Source organism: Poromitra crassiceps (assembly GCF_964638095.1).
Source record: "Poromitra crassiceps genome assembly, chromosome: 2".
In the NCBI taxonomy this organism is placed as follows: domain Eukaryota; kingdom Metazoa; phylum Chordata; class Actinopteri; order Beryciformes; family Melamphaidae; genus Poromitra; species Poromitra crassiceps.
In genome coordinates, this window is record NC_139624.1 from 111,114,900 (window position 1) to 111,134,533 (window position 19,634).

Sequence of the window (19,634 nt, forward strand, 5' to 3'; positions counted from 1 at the left end):
GATTATTATATACAGTCAATGGCTATGATGCAATCATCCAAGAAATGTATTTTATCGATATAAGGACGTCTTTACTCGACTTGGTGGCTTTATCAGTGTGCTGTTCCATGGCACTTTGCTGTCGCATTAAATGAGCAGCTGATGTGTGGTGCTGTGCTCTCTAAGTGCAGATGCTTTCATTTGGTGAAGCCGTTTTTCTTACCCACCTTTTCACAGATGGTGCAGAACTAGGGTTGCCAACCTTCCCTTAAAATACAGAATCGTCCCGTATTTGTAAACAAAAAAAAGTGTTCCGTATTGAACGGGACACGCTTTGTCCCGTATTCGAGAGACACTGTAGTACAAAGCTATTTGAGCGAGTAAACTCCACAGAGGAGTCTCGTCCGCTGGCAATGGCACCGCTGCCTCTCCCCCTATGTAGCCGGTGACACCGGCCCGGTGTCATGTTACAGCAGCCTAGCGAGAGGCTGTGGACAGTGCACAGGACACACTCAAAGTTCCTCACTCACCAGGCATCACAATGCCATTGTTTTTTCACATTGTCAATATATTTCGATGTGATAATAAAGGCTTCGAGAGCCTGGTTTAGGTACCTTGAAATTTCTTGAATTACTCTTAAAAGCTGTACAAACCCTAGTAGGCTATTGCAGGTGTAAGACTTGTTACGTAATCAGAGATATCCTCAGTCTAATCCATACTTTTCAATAGCCTAATTGTCCTTTTATTCAGAAGATTTCATCTGAAATCTAAAATGTTTTGCACCAATGATGCAGTGTTTCCCATACATAAAGGAATTTGTGGCGGGCCGCCCACACGCACCTGAACGTAACATGCAAGATATCCGCTGAATAAGTGTCCAATAAATGTTCATGTCATTCTGGCCAATACTTCTGTTATAGCATTTCAGTCTGGAATATGGAATATCTTTCAATAATCTATATATCTATAGCTACTAAATTGTCAAATACCGCCATCTGCTCGCTACCCAGGCACTTATGTATGTACTTAACCTAACTAACTTAACCTAACTAACTATCCGGTGTGCACAACATTGTCAGCCTAAACTCCGGCTGACACCCCAAAAACCTACAATCCGCTACAGAAAAATTTATATTGTTTGTTTATTAACTGGCCCCTCGCCTTCTATCATTTCACGAAAGTGGCAAAGCAAGTTGAGTATCCCTGACCTATAGGGAGAAATGTAGTTTGTCATTGTAAACCCACAGCACAGTAATGATGACATGTTCTTCATAGATCTAGCCTTTTAATTTTGCTCTTAAGCTTTCTCAAAGTACACCAAATTCATGCATTTTACTTTAAAATGTTTTAAAAAATCTCACGGGGGGGCATGCCCACGCACCCCCCTAAGGGGGTCTGCGGTCCCCCACCACAAATACTCAAAATCCTGTGGGAAACATTGAATGATGTAAACTCTTGCCGATCTGTCTATTCAAAAGAATAGCTATGTAAAATTGCTGTTTGCACTGTTGAAAGAAATTTCTTGAATGGAGTAGGCTACATGCCAATGTGAAGATCAAAAATATCAAAATATCAGTTGCACTACTGTTTATTGTTTTTCTTAAAATGTTGAACTTTATCCATAGCGCAAAAAAACTGCAAAAACGGATCAAAACCAGGTCTGTGTGTTTGCTTGTATTAAAGGAGAATTTCGTTTTTTTTTAACCTGGACCCCTCTCCTCACATTAACATATACATAACACATAGACATATCGTCATAATCTCATCCCTCAACAACCACCAGACTGATATTTCCTCCTGGGCTGTTTCCTGGAGTCTCCCAGGGATCAAATTACCTCATTCGTGATCTCGGTCACCAAGTCTCGTCAAGTCCCGCGATACTTTCCTGCTGGCTGGCCAACTACCTGTAGGACCAGGGAAGTATCGCGGGACTTGGTGACATCATCAGTGATGTCATAAATCATCTTATGACATCATCAGTGATGTCATAAGATTTAGAGCAAGTGGGCAATGTTCTCCGTTTCAATTTTTGTCCCACTGGTGACATCACTGATGAGCGTGGGCACACACACACACCCGTGCGCGCGCACACCAATAGAGCAGGTGAGGCCACGCAGCAGCCGAGCTGCAGGGCGGGCGAGGCCGCGCAGCGGCCGAGCTAGTGAGCATGCACAGCGGGAGAGCCTAGGAATCGAGCGCGTGTAGCACGTGAGATGCCTAGTGACAGTCTTATCAAAACAGAGCATAGTTAATGAGGGGAGAGACAGAGCACATCAAGATAATTCATAACCTTGTTTTAAAGACCAATGAGACATGTTTTATATAGTTAAAAATAGCACCATATAGGACGTTTAAGCGTTGGGTATCTCAGCACACAGCAGTGTTGTGTCCTATCCTGGAGCAAGAAACTGAACCTCTGCCTGCTCACTCAAATTACGTGTAAGAAATAAACTTTTCACATCGTGGCTGATGATAAACCCACTTTCACCATTTTACAGCCAAACTGATTACAATAGAAAGGACAATAATGGGCTTTTCTGCCACAGTGGCTGTGAGAGCGAACAAACGTTACCAGTCAAACACTTAATGGCTACATAAAGCAGAGTACTTGTGATCCACCTGTACCTCCAGGCTTACCTGACCAGTTTGAAGTTGCCCTTGGTGCCAGGGATGTCTGTGGGGAACTCATCAGGAGTGCTGCTGCCACACGACCTGTAGCACTCCGGCCTGGGACAGCTGGGGTCGTCCAGCAGCTTGTACACCTGGGAGGGAGGAGAGGATGAAGGGATGAAGTGAAGAGAAAAGATAGACGTGATGTATTACCATGGCTGTTGACGCTCTCCATAGACCGCTATTGATTTTTTACCTGCTATGACGAAAGTCTGCTACCTATCCAGCTAATATTAGCTGAACAGTTAAGTCATCATAACATCCAACCCAAAGAGCTTACATTGAAAATAATTTCAGGACAAACTGACTGATGTGTTACTCTCAGGTTGCAGTATTTACACCATCATAAGCGATGTTATTGCCTAATTTCATAACAAAGGTTACTATAGTCATTGAAAGTCAAATGACCTGGTCCATGAATTTTTACTAGAGTGGGATTGGGAACTGTTTATTGGTGAGCCAGACTGGCTTCTACACCTTATTTGATCATATAACTGAATATAAAACTGTGTGTGCTTGTTTGGTTGTAGTATATGCCCTTGTATATTTTTTGTAAAACAAAATATTCACCACATTGTAATATTGGAATGTGTGTGTGTTTTTGTTTTTTGTTTTCCGTCTGTTTGTTCATTTTTGTGTGTTGGTGTTAAAAAAAAGGGAGAAAAGAAAACTGTACATTTTAAGTTGCACATTATCATTACTTGTTCTTGTAAAAAAAAAATGAAAAATATGATTGCTCGACTAAAAATAATTTTCACCTCCAGAGGAGACAAAGTGGGGAAATCCTGAAAGAGACAGGAACCCTCAGCTAAACCCTCCTCAGTGTTGCGTACCTTAGCGTTGGCATAGCCGAGCTTGATGGTAATGTTCCTCTCCAGCTCATTCTTGAACCTGACAGTGTGCACGCCAGAGATGGCCTTCACCACTGTGGACTTTCCATGGGCCACATGACCGATGGTTCCTAGAGGGGGAGAGGTTAGTACAGTTGTCAAAGAAAGAAGGCAGTTCAGGGTGGCTCACCTGGTACAGTGCGTAACACAAAGGCTTAGTCCTTCGCGCAGCCGACCCGGGTTCCAATCCGACCCGTGGTCCTTTGCCGCATGTCATCCCCTCTCTGTCTCTTCACCTTTCCTGTCTGCCTACTGTCCTGTGCAGTTAGCCTGGTAAACCAGCCGGTCACATGAACTCACATTTCATTTGGTTCTGTGAGACCTTCTGGCCTCAAGCCCTGGGAGGGTGTTAAGCAGAAGCTGCAAGCGGGAGAGCCAATCAGCGACTGTGCTCAGTGACCTGTGATTGACAGCGCAAGTTGGCCAATCAGGAACGCCACTAGCACTGCACTAACAAAACAATAATGGCCGCCTCCTTGCCTGATCGTCTCGAGGAGTAATGTCAATGTTCGTCTAGTTTAAACAGCCATAAAGTGCAGTTATTGCAGAAATAGACTCAATAACAACAATTAAACAAGTACAGGAGTAGCGCCGCAACCGCGGAGTTTCTCGGCGGAAAATATGTTTTTGACGTTCTCACGAGTGGATTTGGGTTTGGCTGAAGGAGTTGTCTGTCAAGGCAAGTACACCCGCCCAACCTCCACCCACTGCAAAACACTGGGTGAAGCCTGGCTTCAGGCCAGACGGGAACGAAGAACCAAATGAAATGTGAGTTCACGTGACCGGCTGGTTTACCAGGCTACTGCACAGTACCAAGAAGTGGCAATCTGCCGTCTCAATTTGTCTTGGTGAGAGCATCACACCAACCTCCACTGTGAACTCTGGCAGCTTTCACAAGGCATGTGATCAATCCAGCCCCTGTACTCTAAAACTCTAGAATGAATGTATTTTCAAACCCTATAGAAACGACAAGGAAGCAGCCGGCCAGGAAGGGAAAGTATACATAGATAACATTGATTCTAGCAGTATCAGAATTTCCCAAAATGATACAACAAAAGCATGAAGTGTTATAAACAGATCACAGTAGAAAAGCTCTGTCCTGAAAGCAAGTGGGCAGCAGCAGAGATGAGCCATCTATTTTCAGCTGCATAGGCAAATTCTACATCAAGCGAGATAACAAGCTAAGAGAATGACTTTTCTCCCTGCTTCTTGAAACTTCTGCCTTTCATTCACACTACGGACTTCCCTAAACATCTGGTAAGAGCTGTGCTGTAACAAACTAAACATCTGGTAAGAGCTGTGCTGTAACAAACTAAACATCTGGTAAGAGCTGTGCTGTAACAAACTAAACATCTGGTAAGAGCTGTGCTGTAACAAAGGGGGTGCGTGGCCTAAAAGGTTTGGCAACCGCTGCCCAAATGGAGAACAAAATGTTTTTATTCCAGACAAACAGACCTGAACCAAAATGTATATTTTGTGGATGCTACTACACTACTAGATAAATGTATATTTTGTGGATGCTACTACACTACTAGATAAATGTATATTTTGTGGATGCTACTACACTCCTAGATAAATGTATATTTTGTGGATGCTACTACACTACTAGATAAATGTATATTTTGTGGATGCTACTACACTACTAGATAAATGTATATTTTGTGGATGCTACTACACTACTAGATAAATGTATATTTTGTGGAGCTACTACACTACTAGATAAATGTATATTTTGTGGATGCTACTACACTACTAGATAAATGTATATTTTGTGGATGCTACTACACTACTAGATAAATGTATATTTTGTGGATGCTACTACACTACTAGATAAATGTATATTTTGTGGATGCTACTACACTACTAGATAAATGTATATTTTGTGGATGCTACTACACTACTAGATAAATGTATATTTTGTGGATGCTACTACACTACTAGATAAATGTATATTTTGTGGATGCTACTACACTACTAGATAAATGTATATTTTGTGGATGCTACTACACTACTAGATAAATGTATATTTTGTGGATGCTACTACACTACTAGATAAATGTATATTTTGAGGATGCTACTACACTACTAGATAAATGTATATTTTGTGGATGCTACTACACTACTAGATAAATAAAACCGCTTCGCTACTGAGAGCCCTGCCCATTTGATTCAAAAAGTAACTTTGATGTTACTGCCGGAATAACAGCCATGGTAACTCAAATAGGTTCCAGTTGCACAGGCACCAACGTCAATAGTATGCTATTGCTACACAAATAAGCTCTATTATTAGGGGTTCAAGCCCTGAAGGGGCTGAAACCCTATTGTTTTTCTAAATCCGAATATATTATTATTATTTTTCATCTGCCCCAACGCAAATTCCCGTGAGTTGGTAAATGGTAGAGACCTGACATTTGGTCCAATGAAAGATATTGTTGGCTGGTAGGTGCTCAAAAAAGATTTTTTGAATTGGCCTGAAGGTGGCGCTATAATCGACGGTTTTACGTTAAAGGCCTTAACTTCCACGCCGTTGGTCCGATTTTCAAACTTTTTTTTTCCAGATGTTCAGGTGAACCTGCTCTACAAGTTTGCCATAAGGACCCTCAATGTCCGCCTGGAAAGTTTTTGAGATATTTGGAAAAGTTTGGAAAACACATTTTTTGCATCTCCTCCTAGACCGTTGGACCGATTTCCACTAGAATCGACAGGAAGCATCTATGGAGCAAGCACTACAATCCTGAATTTGGAATTTTTGAAATCTACTTTAGTTTCGGAGATATTGATCGTTAAAGTTGTGAGAGGGCGTGGCCTCACAGCTAAACTGTCATTACTTCATGACCGATTAAGGAATCTTCACGAAACTTGCAGGAGGTCTTCGGAGACCATCCCAGACCATGCGTGTCAAATTTGGTGCAATTCCACCAAAAGGGGGCGCTATAGCAGCATTCAGTACCTGTACCTTCTAAATTGTTTGATTTTGAAGGGCGGCAGGAAGTGCGGATTCATTGTCATTATGGCCAGCCTTCCTTCTTGTATGACACTTGACACTTCTGAGCTGATTTCAGAAAAGAAAGTGTCATTTGGCCTGTAGGGGGTAGGGATGGGCATTTTAAGCAATTTAAATACTCGAGTACTCTCCTTCTATTATGAACGAGTACTCGAGTACTTGCGTGGGGGGGGGGGGCGGGGGGTCTGTGTGATTACTATGGTAATGACGGAGCAGGGGTAATCTGCTGTGTGTGGGGCTGTTCACACATAACGTTTGCATTTTTGCATGGAGAAAGCGCTACCTGGAGCATGTGAGGAGAGGGACTGACTGACTGTGATATTAGGTGAGGTGACGCTCCGCTAACGTCTAAAGCCTACCTCAGACAGCATCTCCGATGGTTGGATGGATGGCATTAGCGCTTCGGAGCGGACAATATTGTTGTGAAACAAGCGAAGGCTCAATTCCAATACATGTCCATTGTCCAGTATCATCAATTTTACTTACACTAACGTAAATCCACGGATTACAAGGTCCGGTGTTCTGCCAAAAAGTGAAAACTGACCACTGACCAGTGTGATTAACGTTACAGCTGCAGCTAAATAGTGATCACCATGAAACGATTGTCTCCCAAAAAGCGATTCTTTCTCCACATTTCTTGTGACTAACGTTATGGGAAACGACAGTGTAGTCAGTAAACTACTGCAAAGTTTTGAATGAGTTTTATCGGGCGTGCGCTATGAAGAAGCGTGCATCTGTCTCCTTCGGGAGCATATCTTCAGCCACCATTTTCGGGATGAGCTGGAAAACTTCCGGTTAAAACTTTCAAAATAATGTTACTTAAACAAAAGTAAATAGCTTATTTATGCACGTTGGAGGAGAAAAGGGTATTTCAACGAACGAAGCAGCAAACCTTGTATCAAAATACTCGTGATGTTATATGGCGTGAAACTATGGCTGTAACGCATTACTCAAAGTAGATAAGGTTACAACTTGCGTTACAATAAGCCTTTTATTTTGAAATCAACAAAGCGGATGATGTACTTGTACATTGTGGCTGACTTGACGCCCGTGCAGTTCATGCTGGCAGATCCACATAACGATGCATGCGTAGATTTAGACCATTTTTAAAGGGGTGGGGAGTGGGGCGAGTACCCGGACAGCGCAAACGTTACTCGAGTACTGACGTTATGAACGAGCACTCGAGTACCCGAGTACTCGCGCCCATCCCTAGTAGGGGGCGCTATTGTTTGCCTATGGGGGGCGCTACAGCAACGTATCTCCGCAACCGTAACTCGTAGAGACTCACGGATGGCGGCGTTGGACTCGGGGTGAAAAAGTAGCGGTAGGAGGCCCGGGATCACCATCGCACCTTCCGTTTCCCATTTATTAGGGGTTCAAGCCCTGAAGGGGCTGAAACCCTATTGTTTTTCTAAATCCGAATATATTATTATTATTTTTCATCTGCCCCAACGCAAATTCCCGTGAGTTGGTAAATGGTAGAGACCTGACATTTGGCCCAATGAAAGATATTGTTGGCTGGTAGGTGCTCAAAAAAGATTTTTTGAATTGGCCTGAAGGTGGCGCTATAATCGACGGTTTTACGTTAAAGGCCTTAACTTCCACGCCGTTGGTCCGATTTTCAAACTTTTTTTTTCCAGATGTTCAGGTGAACCTGCTCTACAAGTTTGCCATAAGGACCCTCAATGTCCGCCTGGAAAGTTTTTGAGATATTTGGAAAAGTTTGGAAAACACATTTTTTGCATCTCCTCCTAGACCGTTGGACCGATTTCCACTAGAATCGACAGGAAGCATCTATGGAGCAAGCTCTACAATCCTGAATTTGGAATTTTTGAAATCTACTTTAGTTTCGGAGATATTGATCGTTAAAGTTGTGAGAGGGCGTGGCCTCACAGCTAAACTGTCATTACTTCATGACCGATTAAGGAATCTTCACGAAACTTGCAGGAGGTCTTCGGAGACCATCCCAGACCATGCGTGTCAAATTTGGTGCAATTCCACCAAAAGGGGGCGCTATAGCAGCATTCAGTACCTGTACCTTCTAAATTGTTTGATTTTGAAGGGCGGCAGGAAGTGCGGATTCATTGTCATTATGGCCAGCCTTCCTTCTTGTATGACACTTGACACTTCTGAGCTGATTTCAGAAAAGAAAGTGTCATTTGGCCTGTAGGGGGCGCTATTGTTTGCCTATGGGGGGCGCTACAGCAACGTATCTCCGCAACCGTAACTCGTAGAGACTCACGGATGGCGGCGTTGGACTCGGGGTGAAAAAGTAGCGGTACGAGGCCCGGGATCACCATCGCACCTTCCGTTTCCCATTTATTAGGGGTTCAAGCCCTGAAGGGGCTGAAACCCTATTGTTTTTCTAAATCTGAATATATTATTATTATTTTTCATCTGCCCCAACGCAAATTCCCGTGAGTTGGTAAATGGTAGAGACCTGACATTTGGCCCAATGAAAGATATTGTTGGCTGGTAGGTGCCCAAAAAAGATTTTTTGAATTGGCCTAAAGGTGGCGCTATAATCGACGGTTTTACGTTAAAGGCCTTAACTTCCACGCCGTTGGTCCGATTTTCAAACTTTTTTTTCCAGATGTTCAGGTGAACCTGCTCTACAAGTTTGCCATAAGGACCCTCAATGTCCGCCTGGAAAGTTTTTGAGATATTTGGAAAAGTTTGGAAAACACATTTTTTGCATCTCCTCCTAGACCGTTGGACCGATTTCCACTATAATCGACAGGAAGCATCTATGGAGCAAGCACTACAATCCTGAATTTGGAATTTTTGAAATCTACTTTAGTTTCGGAGATATTGATCGTTAAAGTTGTGAGAGGGCGTGGCCTCACAGCTAAACTGTCATTACTTCATGACCGATTAAGGAATCTTCACGAAACTTGCAGGAGGTCTTCGGAGACCATCCTAGACCATGTGTGTCAAATTTTGTGCAATTCGACCAAAAGGGGGCGCCATAAACGCCAGAAATGGGCGTGGCTTAACATAAAAAAGGCTGTAACTCCACACCTGTTTGTCCAATGATCGCGAAACTTGTCAGATATATCAAGGAGGATGTCCTAGTCAGAATCAGAAGCTTTGCCATCTGCGCAAGGCTTGAACCCCGCCCATCGCCGCTTGCGGCTATATTCTTGTTATGTTATCACTGCAACAAAGTACATTCACGCATTTTCAGTGAAACTACTTCATCTCTCGGGTCGCATAGCCAGACCTATCTCCACTTCACTGTGCCAGGCTGTCAGACAGCACTTCATAGCCAGACCTATCTCCACTTCACTGTGCCAGGCTGTCAGACAGCACTTCATAGCCAGACCTATCTCCACTTCACTGTGCCAGGCTGTCAGACAGCACTTCATAGCCAGACCTATCTCCACTTTGCACTGTGCCAGGCTGTCAGACACCTATCTCCACTTCACTGTGCCAGGCTGTCAGACACCTATCTCCACTTCACTGTGCCAGGCTGTCAGACAGCACTTCATATCCAGACCTATCTCCACTTCACTGTGCCAGTCTGCCAGACAGCACTTCATATCCAGACCTATCTCCACTTCACTGTGCCAGTCTGCCAGACAGCACTTCATATCCAGACCTATCTCCACTTCACTGTGCCAGGCTGTCAGACAGCACTTCATATCCAGACCTATCTCCACTTCACTGTGCCAGGCTGTCAGACAGCACTTCATATCCAGACCTATCTCCACTTCACTGTGCCAGGCTGTCAGACAGCACTTCATATCCAGACCTATCTCCACTTCACTGTGCCAGGCTGTCAGACAGCACTTCATATCCAGACCTATCTCCACTTCACTGTGCCAGGCTGTCAGACAGCACTTCATATCCAGACCTATCTCCACTTCACTGTGCCAGGCTGTCAGACAGCACTTCATATCCAGACCTATCTCCACTTCACTGTGCCAGGCTGTCAGACAGCACTTCATAGCCAGACCTATCTCCACTTCACTGTGCCAGGCTGTCAGACAGCACTTCATATCCAGACCTATCTCCACTTCACTGTGCCAGGCTGTCAGACAGCACTTCATATCCAGACCTATCTCCACTTCACTGTGCCAGGCTGTCAGACAGCACTTCATAGCCAGACCTATCTCCACTTCACTGTGCCAGGCTGTCAGACAGCACTTCATATCCAGACCTATCTCCACTTCACTGTGCCAGGCTGTCAGACAGTGCTTCATATCCAGACCTATCTCCACTTCACTGTGCCAGGCTGTCAGACAGCACTTCATATCCAGACCTATCTCCACTTCACTGTGCCAGGCTGTCAGACAGTGCTTCATAGCCAGACCTATCTCCACTTCACTGTGCCAGGCTGTCAGACAGTGCTTCATAGCCAGACCTATCTCCACTTCACTGTGCCAGGCTGTCAGACAGTGCTTCATATCCAGACCTATCTCCACTTTGCACTGTGCCAGGCTGTCAGACAGTGCTTCATAGCCAGACCTATCTCCACTTCACTGTGCCAGGCTGTCAGACAGTGCTTCATAGCCAGACCTATCTCCACTTCACTGTGCCAGGCTGCCAGACAGCACTTCATACCGTAGTAACATGTGGGCTAATGATGGTATACTGTACTTACCAATATTGATGGTGGCCTGTCTGCTGATGATCTCTGGAGAGAGCCAGTTCAGTGTAGAGACATCCTGACAACAGAACAACACAGGAGGCTCGTCACTACGGATGGGTATTTTAAGCAATTTAAATACTCGAGTACTCTCCTTCTATTATGAACGAGTAACCGGGTACTAGGGATGGGCGCGAGTACTCGGGTACTCGAGCACTCGTTCATAACGCCAGTACTCTAGTAACGTTTCTGCTGTTCGGGTACTCGCCCCACTCCCCACCCCTTTAAAAATGGTCTAGAAGATCTACGCACGCATCGTCATGTGGATCTGGCAGCATGAACTGCATGGGCGTCAAGTCAGCCAGAATGTAGTATGTCATCCGCTTTGTTGCTTTCAAAATAAAACGCTTATTATAACATACTGTAACCTTATTTATTTTGAGTAATGCGTTACAGCCACAGTTTCACGCCATATAACATCAGAACGAGTATTTTGATACAAGGTTTGCTGCTTCATTAGTTGAAATACCTTTTCTCCTCCAACGTGCATCAATAAGCCATTTACTTTTGTTTAAGTAATAATATTTTGAAAGTTTTAACCGGAAGTTTTCCAGCTCATGCCGAAAATGGTGGCTGGAGATATTCTCCCGAATGAGACGCACGCTTCTTCATAGCACACGCCCGATAAAACTCATTCAAAACTTTGCACTAGTTTACTGACTACACTGTCGTTTCCCATAACGTTAGTCACAAGAAATGTGGAGAAGGAATCACATTTTGGGAGACAATCGCTTCATGGTGATCACTATTCAGCTGCAGCTGTAACGTTAATCACACTGGTCAGTTTTCACTTTTTGGCAGAACACCGTAAAAAGGATGATACTGGACAATAACCTGACATTGCTGGACAATGGACATGTATTGGAAATGCCTGGAAGTAGAGTCCGCCTTCCGCAGTCATTTAGACTTGCCAAAAAGCTTTTTTCAAGCTAAAAAAAAACCCAAACTGTTTTAAAGTTTTAATATTTGTCGGGTGAGAATGTAACATATATGTGAACAGTTTATCAGAATAACGCCTATTGGAAATCTTTAACGAGCAGCGAGGACCGGGAGTGCTGACTGTGCTGACACCGGTCGGACTAGCTATCTGTCAAACCCTACTGTAGTTAGGCTACTGGCAGTGAGAAAACACTGTCGACGTGCTTTTGTAACTAACATTAAATGCCGACCGGGTACAGCCATCGGCTCCTCGCAGCAGTAACGTTCTGAACATGTAACTGAAGTTGGCCGCAGTGTAGCTTAATTCTGAATGTTGCCAAACTTCATTCATACTAGGGATGCACGATATATCGGCAATCATATCGGTATCGGCCGATGTTAGTCATTTTTTAACATATCGGTCATATCGGTATCGGTCAGATGTTGCAATGTTAATATCGGTTATCATTATCAGCCAAATTCTTCACATTGATATGAAATAATGCAGTAAATCTATGATTTATGGGCTTTTCCAAAGGCGTTGCAAATAAAGAAATGCATAATTTTTTCAAATTCAGTGTTAACATGTGTTTTTCAGTATGTACAAAATGTGATGATCATAAAAATGTGGTTTTATACAGATCATATCGACATCGGTAAATATCGGTTATCGGCCATAACAGCAATGTTAATATCGGTTATCGGCATCGGCCAAAATTTTCATATCGGTGCATCCCTAATTCATACTAGGGATGTCACGATACCAAAATTATGAGTTCGATACCGATACCTGCCTAAGTATCTCGATACCGATACTGAAACGATACCATGGCAAAAAACTAAAACATCAGGAAAAGTATTGGAATAAATAGAGGGGACAAAACATGGAACTTAAAACTTATTTTATTGATTTAACAAGGTAATGCACAGCCATGTAGTCATTTTACTACATGCTGGTAGTACTGCCACCACGTGTGGCGCTGAACATGCTAGAACTTTTATTATCTAGTGTAAAATTAACATAATCTCTCCTGTAAACATATTTTAAAGGAATGTGAACCGTTTAAACTTATAAATAATATAAATAAAATATATTTTCACACAGCTGATACACTATTATAGCTATTTGTTTTATCAAAAAAAAGTACTCTGTACTTGCAGCTCCTAAGCTTCATTAACATGAAGTGCCTGATTTATGGTTAATCTAGTAATATATATTATTTTCACACATAAATGTAGGCTATTGAAATGTAGGTTTATTATGTGGTGTACCCCCCCCCCCCATACGTGTAGGCTAGGTGTTTTTTTACAATTAATTCGTATATCATTAATAATTGGGATTATTGTAAATATTAGGATAGGTGACATCATGTAAAAGCTTTAATAACACTGGCATTGAGGACCATAGTGTTATTAAATATTGTACATGGTATGCAGTCATCTGATGTCCCCTCCCCTAAACGTTACATGTCATGACTTGCTCCTTGGCAGAGATATGTGCTCCAGCACATTGCCTCGTGTTTCACTGTAAACGAGTAGGCTATTGTGACAAGCAAACTTTTTCAGTGAAACAAGTTCGCTTGTCACACAATACTCGTTGGACTTATTTGAGGGCATGTATGTTTATCGTTCACGTTCGCTAACCTGTCGGTCTTTAAACTCTTTGACCAGGTCGGGATGCCTGTCGGCAAGATGTTTAGCTAGGTTCGATGTGTTTGAGCCTTTCGCTTGGGTCGCGTTGAAGCACCTTTTACACACTGGTTTCGATGTGTCCACGGGCTTGCCTTCGCTGTCGGCAACGTAAGCAAAATATTTCCATATTTCGCTTCGTGCATCTGCTTTTTCTACAAGCGTTGGTCGGCTTGCAAGACTAGAAGACGCCGCTGCCATTTTCGCTGTGTCTGTCCTGTATGTCGGGTGCTGCAGTGACTGAGGACTGAGTGGCCAGAGAGCGAGCAGAGAGGGAAGAGGGGCACGCCCACACATGAAGCAGACAGAGTCAGGGAGAGCTTTTTTTCACTTTTCACGAGTCACCATTGGTTCAAGGCAAGGCTGTGTTGCCTTCACGTGAAGTGGGAGACAGGCTCTCAACTGTAATGCCGCTGTGTCTCTCTCCTCCGCTAACAAACACCACGGTCGCACACTGACGCAACCCATGACATTTTTTTAAGTATCGGTACTAAATTAACGTGGTATAGTATCCTTTTTAACGGCAGGGAACCGCGGTACCATACTAATACCGGTATATCGTGCAACCCTAATTCCTACTGACGTTTTATTTGGTTGCCAACTCGCGCACGGCTATGGCGTAATCGCGTGTGTCGCGTGTGCAGGCACGTCAGAGTTTCTGAAATGTGCCGTTCCAAAGCGATTACATGGAGCGCTCAGCCCCGCTCAGCGGGAAGCGTCTCAAACAAGTTTCACTCTGGAGGGTGGTTCCAAAATGTGTCGTTTCCTAAGCGCGAATTCGCCGTCGCCGTCTAAAAGGGAGGCACTAACGATAAAATAATTCCCCGTTTCCATAGGAAACCGTCCTCGTGTAAAGTGCCCCTTAGCGTCACCTAATATCACAGTCAGTCCCTCTCCTGACAAAAAATGCTCCAGGTAGCGCTTATTCCATGCAAAAATGCAAACGTTATGTGTGAACAGCCCCATACACAGCAGATTACCCCTGCTCCGTCATTACCATAGTAATCACACAGACCCCCCCCCAGACCCTCCAGCACTCGTTCATAATAGAAGGAGAGTACTCGAGTATTTAAAGTGCTCAAAATGCCCATCCGGGGTAATCTGCTGTGTATGCGGCTGTTCACACATAACGTTTGCATTTTTGAATGAGTAAGCTCTATCTGGAGCATTTTTTGTGAGGGGAGGGACTGACTGTGATATTAGAAGGTGACGCTAAGCTAACGTCTAAAGCAGACGTAGATCTAGACCATTTTTAAAGGGGTGGGGAGAGTACCCGAATCGATATATCTTTCCAATTCATTATTGTATCGTCAAAAATTAATATCCTGATAATAGCAATATTCCAACTTGTTGATGTAATGACATCACACCCTTACACTGCGTAATGGTATGACATACGCACAGCAACAACAAACATGGCTGAAAGCGGCTCCACGGTGGAAGAGTTCATTCCAAAAAGGGGAGTGGCTTCAATAATGTGGAAGTGGTTTGGTTACAAAAGAACAATCACAAACCACAGCATAGGCAGCGGAACGCATCTGAACTTGGGGGGGCCGGGGGGCGTGTTATTTGTATTATTTCAATTGTCACACTGAGGTTTGTTTATTAATTGGGAAAAGGACCACTGGAACAAACGCTTGATCGGCAAACATGATCCGGCTACTTTTTCAATCTGACTGGCTATTCAATAGTTTGGGAAACTCTCTGAAAGCATTGCTTCAGCAGCATTATATGGTGGTCTGTAAAAAAGTGCTCATATCGGCAAACGTACACGCCGATACCGATATATCTGCGGTAAGCCGATATCGGCCGGTAATATCAGCGGACCGATATATCGGTCGGGCTCTACTTTTCAGCCCACTGTCATTTGCAAGCGTATATGCCAAGTTGAAAGCTTTGCTTTCTTTCTTTCGCAGGCGTGGCGGGTCTCCTTTTAACTCCCCCGCCTATTCTGAAGAAACTCTCAAATGACGTTTCTCAAGCTTGCTGCACCCCACACAGCGAACACGTATCAGCGGGCCATCACCATTTAATTACCTCCCGTGCGTGCGTGTGTGTTGTGTGCGCCGGGCTGAGGAAAGGTGCAGGCTGCAGGCGCTGCAATGCTGCTCTGCAGTCCGCACAGACAGGCATGCCAATTGTGCACAAATAGTCTCTCCCATTCTCTCTCTGAGCAGCGCTCTTGAGTATGAACACCTCGGCCGAGCGCGGTCCCGGTTTGCGGAGCTCCGCCTCGCACTGCCTTCCTGGAGTATGTCCTAAGCTTAAAGTCGAAGTGAACCAGAACGGAATGCACTAGCGCGAGCGTCTGAGACTGGAAACAAATCTTGTCTGAGATGACAGGGTTGAGAGGCGGACCATATTGGGGTGTCAATGATTTGATTTGACAATTCTGGGGATTGGCTTTGGCATTGGCCAATCCTGGCGTGTTCCACCCCCAAATCAAGTGGGATTCAGCGTGTTGTCGTGCTACGCGAGTGGGATCCGCCGAGTACTAGGCAGCCAGCTGCCTCTGTGCGGAACGAGCGGACAATCCGATGTATGGGTGCTGCCCACCCGCCTGGAATCTCCGAGGGGCGACCCCTGACAACTACGCTTTCAGGCGCGCGCCATTATCGCTATTGCGGTAAATACAATTTTCCTGGAATGCGAGTTTTAACGAGCCAGTTACATTTCTTTGCATTCTTAGACATTACCGTTTTTGCTTTTTGTTCATGTTTCATACAATTGGCCAAGTTAGTAGTTAGTTTATGGGATAGGAATTCTGCCAGATGACAGGCACTAGTCACCATTTTCTCCTTTATTTGGAATAGAAAATTATCCTGAAATTAAGATTTGATTGACAGCTGCCATGGCGTGATATGATTGGTTGAAATGGGGTAGAAATTTGATAGTACTAGGTGACGTCAGCAAACTGTAGATTACTGTTATGAATGAAATCTTGAAAAATGAACTTTTGATGTGAAAAAGTGTGAAAAACTAAAGAAATTCGATTTTTGTGATTTTTTTTGCATACATTATTAAATAGGTGCACTGCATACCCAGGTATTTGAACTAAAATAAAAGAAAAGTCATTTTTTTAAGCGTTGTGCACTTTTCTCAACGGGAGGTAGAGGACAAGAGGAGAGCAGCAACAGCGCGAGCACCAGCTATCTTCTTTTCCTCCTCTGATTGGTTGCACTCATGAAAGGTCAGCGACAAGTACGGTACATACAGAGACATACAAGTTCAATGTCATTACCACACACATAGCCTATAATATTATAGCCTATGTTTTTTTTTTTTTTTTGTGGACTGGGCTCACGGCCTGGTACCAAATGCGTTGAATATATAGAATATATAGAAAAATTATATATAGAACATTGGGAAAACAGCAAACAACTGAGCCAAATCATGAACAATCATCCAATCTGGCTCACTCATACAAACATTAGCTAGGGTTGTCTTTGTGTTGTTATACTGGTATTCGTTGTCGTTTTCATTGCACATGTAACACATTCCAACAAGTCTATGTATTTTCCATGTGTAATTAACCATGCATTATATTTTAAATGGAGCGAGCCAGGGAAGAAGCTTGTCACTGCATGAAATGGACAGTGTATTTTTCAATGCCTATGACAATAACATTGACATTGAGGTCTTGTTGTTTGTGTAACATGTGTGCCAATAACCTAGAATATAAACAAATGCATGTTTTCTCCTCTTTCGAGCCCAACCTCCTCTATTGTACTAGCCTGAATTGTCTCGTTACTCCGTGGAGTCTGGACCCAGGCAATATAGTACATCTGTTTGATACTTGAGTTTTGGGTTTACTATGAATTTATGTTATACAGACAATATATCAGACTAAAATGGGGGTGGTTTAGCGTTACCCTCCACATCACTGCTTTTGTCACCAGTGCTCTCAGGAGCATGACATGATAGTGCTAAAGCTAGCCTGAGCTAGCTAGCCAGGACTGACTGACAGCCGGTGCTCAATTACGGTGACAGCGATTGCTATTTTGTGCTGTAAACACATTTCATTAACGCTAACTCACATTTATTTATGGGGGGAAAGTATTTTTCTCGTATGGGATGGTCGTGGTCGGAGAGGAAGCGTGGGCCTGACAGAGAGCACACAAGCAGACTCATGTGCCGGGTGGAAGACCATTAGCTCCCTAAACAGCTACAATTCACGTTTATTCGCCCTTTTTACTACAAGACTGACACACCGCCACCAAAACAAACTGTAAACTGGTTAAATGGACACTTACCAGAGTACTAAGATCTTGTTTAGACAGATGAGGCTGTCCAAGCGTTGTACCAGACTCGTCACCCGCCATCTTGAACGAAAAAGGGAATGGAGCAGGCCGCGGCGATCGCCTAAAACCCTAAATAACCGGATAAAACAAATTAACCTTTAATTTAATGCGGTTTGATTTGTGGGACCGTTAGGAAATCACGTCTGTTTGAAACGGACTCGTAGTTACGGTGATGTTTCGCTGACAAACGACGCAGACGTTTTCTACGTTTAAAACGTTACGAGTAGAACGTTAATCGAGCAGGAGAAACGGGGTCCTTTCACAACGGATGATGCAATATTTCTTATTGTAAATCACGCAGTTTATAAAATGAATAGAAGCTGCTGCGCTCTTAAGCAGACTGTTACACTCCCCGAGGTTAAATGTCTTCACTGTTAAGTTGTTAATAGTCAAATACAAAAGGAACAATTTTCGTGTCCATATGTGCTGGGTCCGTCGTTTTTCTATGACGTCATTAGCATACTATTTGTAGTTTTCTAATACCGTTTGTAGTTCTGTTTGTTTTGTTGTTTGCCGTTCTGATACTTGGGTCAAATTGTCAAGTTAACGTGAAAGTTGACGAGCTAGAAACGCTGCCATCCGGTCTAGGGCGGGCTCTAGGCCGGAACCAGTAGGGTGACAAAATCAATTGTGGGCGGGAGCCAGGCTCTTTCTCGCCGAGAAGAGCCTGGTGACGCGAGGTTAGTAATGCCTAGCCTGGAGACGCGAATGCCATATCCCCCGAGAAATAAATAAATCTGTGGCGATTACATTTTATAATTTACAATTATATGTGAGCATAAATAATAAGGATAATATGATGGTAATGATAGTATTATTATAAAATACATGAATGAATGAATGAATGAATGAATGAATGAATGAATGAATGAATGAATGAATGAATGCAAACAGAAAAGATCTTCATCATCATGAAATTGTTATTACAGTCACTTTGTTGATTGAAGCAAAAACTCAGTGTTTCCCACAGGATTTGGAGTATTTGTGGTGGGGGACCGCAGACCTCCTAGGGGGGTGCGGGGGCATGCCCCCCCGTGAGATTTTTTAAAAACATTTTAAAGTAAAATGCATGAATTTGGTGTACTTTGAGAAAGCTTAAGAGCAAAATTAAAAGGCTAGATCTATGAAGAACATGTCGTCATTACTGTGCTGTGGGTTTACAATGACAAACTAAATTTCTCCCTATAGGTCAGGGATAGGCTACTCAACTTGCTTTGCCACTTTCGTGAAATGATAGAAGGCAAGGGAGGGGCCAGTTAATAAACAAACAATATACATTTTTCTGTAGTGGATTGTGGGTTTTTTGGGGTGTCAGCCAGAGTTTAGGCTGACAATGTTGTGCACACCGGATAGTTAGTTAGGTTAAGTTAGTTAGGTTAAGTAGTAAGTGCCTGGGTAGCGAGCAGATGGCGGTATTTGACAATTTAGCAGCTAAATCATAGATTATTGAAAGATATTCCTTATTCCAGACTGAAATGCTATAACAGAAGTATTGGCCAGAATGACATGAACATTTATTGGACACTTATTCA

The 19,634-nt window shown here is 43.5% G+C and overlaps 1 protein-coding gene across 1 annotated transcript in view; it reads right to left on the bottom strand.

Moving 5' to 3' along the window:
• LOC310794643 (eukaryotic translation initiation factor 2 subunit 3) overlaps positions 1-18,138 on the bottom strand; it is a 35,619-nt gene extending 17,481 nt beyond the window's left edge. Inside the window, exons 1-4 of the mRNA XM_083656633.1 lie at positions 18,055-18,138; positions 11,150-11,213; positions 3,483-3,610; positions 2,617-2,741 (exon numbers count right to left, since the gene is read on the bottom strand). Of these exons, the coding sequence (XP_083512759.1) occupies positions 2,617-2,741; positions 3,483-3,610; positions 11,150-11,213; positions 18,055-18,123 (386 nt within the window). The 5' untranslated portion in view covers positions 18,124-18,138. The remainder of the gene's footprint in view (positions 1-2,616; positions 2,742-3,482; positions 3,611-11,149; positions 11,214-18,054) is intronic.
• Positions 18,139-19,634: the final 1,496 nt, after the last annotated feature.